The sequence below is a fragment of the Chiloscyllium plagiosum genome, unplaced genomic scaffold (assembly GCF_037043375.1).
Source record: "Chiloscyllium plagiosum isolate Xiang-an unplaced genomic scaffold, Cpla_swu_hap1 HiC_scaffold_8, whole genome shotgun sequence".
NCBI classification, from domain to species: domain Eukaryota; kingdom Metazoa; phylum Chordata; class Chondrichthyes; order Orectolobiformes; family Hemiscylliidae; genus Chiloscyllium; species Chiloscyllium plagiosum.
In genome coordinates, this window is record NW_028270146.1 from 27,874,294 (window position 1) to 27,880,293 (window position 6,000).

A 6,000-nucleotide genomic window follows, 5' to 3' on the forward strand; every position below is an offset into this window, starting at 1 on the left:
GAGCATATCCATTCACATAACCCATTGCTTTACCTCATTCTCCTTTAACGAGCAAGGTTGACATTCAACATAAATAAACAATGGCTTCAGTATGCTAATGCCAACACACTGCAATTTCTGGTCACTGACAGCTGTGATGGAATAGTTTTGTTGTTGTGGGCTCCTTCTAATATTCAAAGTCTCAAAAATGGAGCATTTCAAATACCTTTGTAAAAGTCATTTTCAGGAGGGGGGGGACCAACAACTGAACCTGGAGTATATTAGTTAATAGCCCCAACCACAAACAGCAGTTTGTGCTCTGTTAAGCAACCTGAAGTCAGTTGGGTGCAAAAACACTAGTGAACCATTTCTTTCATGGCAGTCAGACATATTTTTCAATTTAGCTTGTCAAAGTGTCACGTGTGGTTATGACTAGGCTCAGCAGCAAAGTTACTCGAAGGGTATCACATATCAGTGTCTTGTGACGCAGCGAAAGCACCTCTGCCTCTGGGTCAGCAGATTCAATAAGTCTCACCTGCCGCTGCAGTACATTGCAACTTATAGGTTGGTTTCACCCCCCAAAAAAAATCGGGGGGGTTCTGGTGGTGCAGTCATACTGCCCCTAGACCAGAAGGGGTGAGTTCAAACCCCAACCTGCTCCAAGATATGCCTGTTCTGGTCGGATTAAAACAAAAGACACATACTGCACAACCCAAAATAGTCAATCGCCAACCCATACAGCCTATCGTGAACGTACTTGCTTCCCTTGATTTAAAAAAAATGAAATGAAGTGGGATCACAAGCGCAGACGCGAAACAATGAAAAAGTGCCACACCATCAGTGGTTACTCTGGGTGAGTGAGTGAGAGGTGCGACGGTCAGTGCCCAAGGCCTTGATTACATTCAACCGGGACGACATCTGAGACACAGTTCGTGGTGGGAGTGAGTGTGAGTGAGTCAGGAACCATGCCCGGAGAGAGAAGCGATACTCCCAGTGCTCCGAGAAGTAGTGTAACTAGGCCGGTTACTCACCCCCTGAAACGGGCTTTGGCCCTGACACCAGGATCAGCAGCAGCAACAGTAACAGCAGAGGCCAAATGCGGACTTTCCTGATTTGATTCCCAGTCATCGCTCTCCTTGTACTTCACTCCTAGGTTTTTTTTTCTCCTCTCTCCGGGTGATGAAGACTGCCGCTCCCGTCGTCCTCCTCCTGTTTCTCAGAGACCAGTCCTTACCCACGATCAGGCCTCCTCAACCCATGACCGCCATCGCGGCTTTTATCACCTTGGCCGCCGAGCCAGCGAGCCAGCCGAGCGCTGACCAATCAGCCGCTCCCACACATCGCTCAAAGCGGCGAGGCGCCACGTCTCCCTCTACATGGCTCTTCGCCATTGGACGGCGCTCGAGGCGGGCAGCCAATGGGGGTCATACGTTTCCTCCTCCCCTCACGGCAATCTCTCAAGCACATCTCACCCCCTCCGCCGGGGGGAAAGCAGGCGGAGCGCAGGCGCAGAGAGGTCCTCGCGCTCTTTACTGAATAACGGTTTTGGAGGAGGGGGGGCGGCTGCGGCGGCAAAGTGTGTCCCAGGCACCAGGTGGGGGCGCTAGAGGCGGAGGTCTTGATCCTGATCTCCCGTCACGTACTGCATTCAAAATCTGGGTCGGGAGGGGAGATGGAAAATGTGCTGGAAAACCACAGCAGGTCAGGCAGCATCCGAGGAGCAGGAGAATCGGCGTTTCGGGCATAAGCCCTTCCTCAGGAATCGGGAGGGGAGATGTTGAGCGTGCGCCTGCGCATACTATTAGAGTTGACCAACACAGGGAGCTGTTCGAGAATTTTATTCGAAACTTTATTGCTGGAACAGCACAGCAGGTCAGGCAGCATCCAGGGAACAGGAGATTCGACGTTTCGGGCACAGGCCCTTCTTCAGGAATGAGCAGAGAGTGTTCAGCAGGAGAAGATAAAAGGTAGGGAGGAGGGACTTGGAGGAGGGGCGTTGGAAATGTGATAGGTGGAAAGAGGTCAAGGTGAGGGTGATAGGTCGGAGTAGGATGGAGGCGGAGAGGTCAAGAAGAAGACTGCAGGTCAGGAAGGCGGTGCCGGGCTGGAGGGATTCGGCTGAGACAAGGTGGGGGGAGGGGGGATGAAGAAACTGGTGAAGTCCAAGTTCATCCCCTGCGGTTGGAGGGTTCCCAGTCGGAAGATAAGACGCTCCTCCTCCGACCGTCGGGTTGTTGTGGTTTGGCGGTGGATGAGTCCAATGACCTGCATATCCTCGGTGGAGTGGGAGGGGGAGTTGAAATGCTGTGCTACAGGGTGGTTGGGTTGGTTCGTCCGGGTGGCCCAGAGGTGCTCTCTGAATCGCTCCGCAAGTAGGCGGCCTGTCTCCCCAATATAGAGGAGGCCACACCGGCTGCAGCGGATGCAGTAGATGATGTGGGTGGAGGTGCAGGTGAATCTGTGGCGGATATGGAAGTTTCCTTTGGGGCCTTGGAGAGAAGTGAGGGGGGAGGTGTGGGCGCAAGTGTTGCACCTCCTGCAGTTGCAAGGGAAGGTGCCGGGAGTGGAGGTTGGGTCGGTGGGGGGTGTGGATCTGACAAGGGAGTCGCGGAGGGAGTGGTCTCTACGGAAAGCTGATAGGGGAGGGAAATATATCCTTGGTGCTGGGGTCTGTTTGGAGGTGGCGGAAGTGACGGCGGATGATGCGCTGTACATGGAGATTGGTGGGGTGGTAGGTGAGGACCAGTGGGGTTCTGTCCTGGTGGCGGTTGGAGGGGCGGGGCTCAAGGGCGGAGGAGCGGGAAGTGGAGGAGATGCGGTGGAGGGCACCGTCGACCACGTCGGGGGGGAAATTGCGGTCCTTGAAGAAGGAGACCATCTGTGTTGTACGTATTTTGAACTGGTCCTCCTGGGAGCAGATGCGGCGGAGACGAAGGAATTGGGAGAATGGGATGGCGTTTTTACAGGGGGCAGGATGGGAGGAGGTGTAGTCCAGGTAGCTGTGGGAGTCGGTTGGTTTGTAGTAGATGTCCGTGTTGATTCGGTTGCCTGAGATAGAAACAGAAAGGTCTAGGAAGGGGAGGGAGGAGTCCGAGACTGTCCAGGTGAATTTGAGGTCGGGGTGGAAGGTGTTAGTGTAGTGGATGAACTGTTCAACCTCCTCGTGGGAGCACGAGGTAGCGCCGATACAGTCATCTATGAAGCGAAGGAAAAGATGGGGGGTGGGGCCAGTGTAGTTGCGGAAGATGGATTGTTCCACATACCCTACGAAGAGGCAGGCATAGCTGGGGCCCATGCGGGTGCCCATGGCGACTCCTTTTGTTTGGAGAAAGTGGGAGGATTGGAAAGAAAAGTTGTTCAGGGTGAGGACCAGTTCGGTCAGTCGAAGGAGGGTGTCGGTGGAAGGGTACTGGGTGGTACGGCGGGAAAGGAAGAAGCGGAGTGCTTTGAGTCCTTCGCGATGGGGGATGGAGGTGTACAGGGACTGGATGTCCATGGTGAAGATGAGGCGTTGGGGACCGGGGAAGCGGAAATCCTGGAGGAGGTGGAGGGCGTGGGTGGTGTCACGAACATAGGTGGGGAGTTCTTGGACTAATGGGGACAGGACCGTGTCGAGGTATGCCGAGATGAGTTCGGTTGGGCAGGAGCAGGCTGAGACGATGGGTCGTCCGGGGCAGTCAGGTTTGTGGATTTTGGGCAGGAGGTAGAAACGGGCGGTGCGGGGTTGTGGGACTATGAGGTTGGAGGCGGTGAATGGGAGGTCCCACCGAATGAGGTTATGGATGGTCTGGGAGATGATGGTTTGGTGATGGGGGGTGGGGTCATGGTCAAAGGGACGGTAGGAGGAGATATCTGCGAGCTGGCGTTTGGCCTCAGCGGTGTAAAGGTCAGTGCGCCACACTACTACTGCGCCTCCCTTGTCAGCTGGTTTGATGGTGAGGTTGGGGTTGGAACGGAGGGAGTGGAGGGCTGCGCGTTCCAAGGGTGAGAGGTTGGAGTGGGTCTCCGCCGCATCTGCTCCCAGGAGGACCATCATCTCCCAGACCATCCATAACCTCATCACCTCAGGGGACCTCCCATTCACCGCCTCCAACCTCATAGTCCCACAACCCCGCACCGCCCGTTTCTACCTCCTGCCCAAAATCCACAAACCTGACTGCCCCGGACGACCCATCGTCTCAGCCTGCTCCTGCCCAACCGAACTCATCTCGGCATACCTCGACACGGTCCTGTCCCCATTAGTCCAAGAACGCCCCACCTACGTTCGTGACACCACCCACGCCCTCCACCTCCTCCAGGATTTCCGCTTCCCCGGTCCCCAACGCCTCATCTTCACCATGGACATCCAGTCCCTGTACACCTCCATCCCCCATCGCGAAGGACTCAAAGCACTCCGCTTCTTCCTTTCCCGCCGTACCACCCAGTACCCTTCCACCGACACCCTCCTTCGACTGACCGAACTGGTCCTCACCCTGAACAACTTTTCTTTCCAATCCTCCCACTTTCTCCAAACAAAAGGAGTCGCCATGGGCACCCGCATGGGCCCCAGCTATGCCTGCCTCTTCGTAGGGTATGTGGAACAATCCATCTTCCGCAACTACACTGGCCCCACCCCCCATCTTTTCCTTCGCTACATAGATGACTGTATCGGCGCTACCTCGTGCTCCCACGAGGAGGTTGAACAGTTCATCCACTACACTAACACCTTCCACCCCGACCTCAAATTCACCTGGACAGTCTCGGACTCCTCCCTCCCCTTCCTAGACCTTTCTGTTTCTATCTCAGGCAACCGAATCAACACGGACATCTACTACAAACCAACCGACTCCCACAGCTACCTGGACTACACCTCCTCCCATCCTGCCCCCTGTAAAAACGCCATCCCATTCTCCCAATTCCTTCGTCTCCGCCGCATCTGCTCCCAGGAGGACCAGATCAAAATACGTACAACACAGATGGCCTCCTTCTTCAAGGACCGCAATTTCCCCACCGACGTGGTCGACGGTGCCCTCCACCGCATCTCCTCCACTTCCCGCTCCTCCGCCCTTGAGCCCCGCCCCTCCAACCGCCACCAGGACAGAACCCCACTGGTCCTCACCTACCACCCCACCAATCTCCATGTACAGCGCATCATCTGCCGTCACTTCCGCCACCTCCAAACAGACCCCAGCACCAAGGATATATTTCCCTCCCCTCCCCTATCAGCTTTCCGTAGAGACCACTCCCTCCGCGACTCCCTTGTCAGATCCACACCCCCCACCGACCCAACCTCCACTCCCGGCACCTTCCCTTGCAACTGCAGGAGGTGCAACACTTGCGCCCACACCTCCCCCCTCACTTCTCTCCAAGGCCCCAAAGGAAACTTCCATATCCGCCACAGATTCACCTGCACCTCCACCCACATCATCTACTGCATCCGCTGCAGCCGGTGTGGCCTCCTCTATATTGGGGAGACAGGCCGCCTACTTGCGGAGCGATTCAGAGAGCACCTCTGGGCCACCCGGACGAACCAACCCAACCAACCTGTAGCACAGCATTTCAACTCCCCCTCCCACTCCACCGAGGATATGCAGGTCATTGGACTCATCCACCGCCAAACCACAACAACCCGACGGTCGGAGGAGGAGCGTCTTATCTTCCGACTGGGAACCCTCCAACCGCAGGGGATGAACTTGGACTTCACCAGTTTCTTCATCCCCCCTCCCCCCACCTTGTCTCAGCCGAATCCCTCCAGCCCGGCACCGCCTTCCTGACCTGCAGTCTTCTTCTTGACCTCTCCGCCTCCATCCTACTCCGACCTATCACCCTCACCTTGACCTCTTTCCACCTATCACATTTCCAACGCCCCTCCTCCAAGTCCCTCCTCCCTACCTTTTATCTTCTCCTGCTGAACACTCTCTGCTCATTCCTGAAGAAGGGCCTGTGCCCGAAACGTCGAATCTCCTGTTCCCTGGATGCTGCCTGACCTGCTGTGCTGTTCCAGCAATAAAGTTTCAACTTTGATCTCCAGCATCTGCAGAC

General features: G+C 55.9%; 1 protein-coding gene across 1 annotated transcript in view; it reads right to left on the minus strand.

Annotated features, from left to right (window-relative positions):
* sel1l (SEL1L adaptor subunit of SYVN1 ubiquitin ligase) overlaps positions 1 to 1,259 on the minus strand; it is a 48,238-nt gene extending 46,979 nt beyond the window's left edge. Inside the window, exon 1 of the mRNA XM_043697156.2 lies at positions 1,011 to 1,259. Within this exon, the coding sequence (XP_043553091.1) occupies positions 1,011 to 1,107 (97 nt within the window). The 5' untranslated portion in view covers positions 1,108 to 1,259. The remainder of the gene's footprint in view (positions 1 to 1,010) is intronic.
* Positions 1,260 to 6,000: the final 4,741 nt, after the last annotated feature.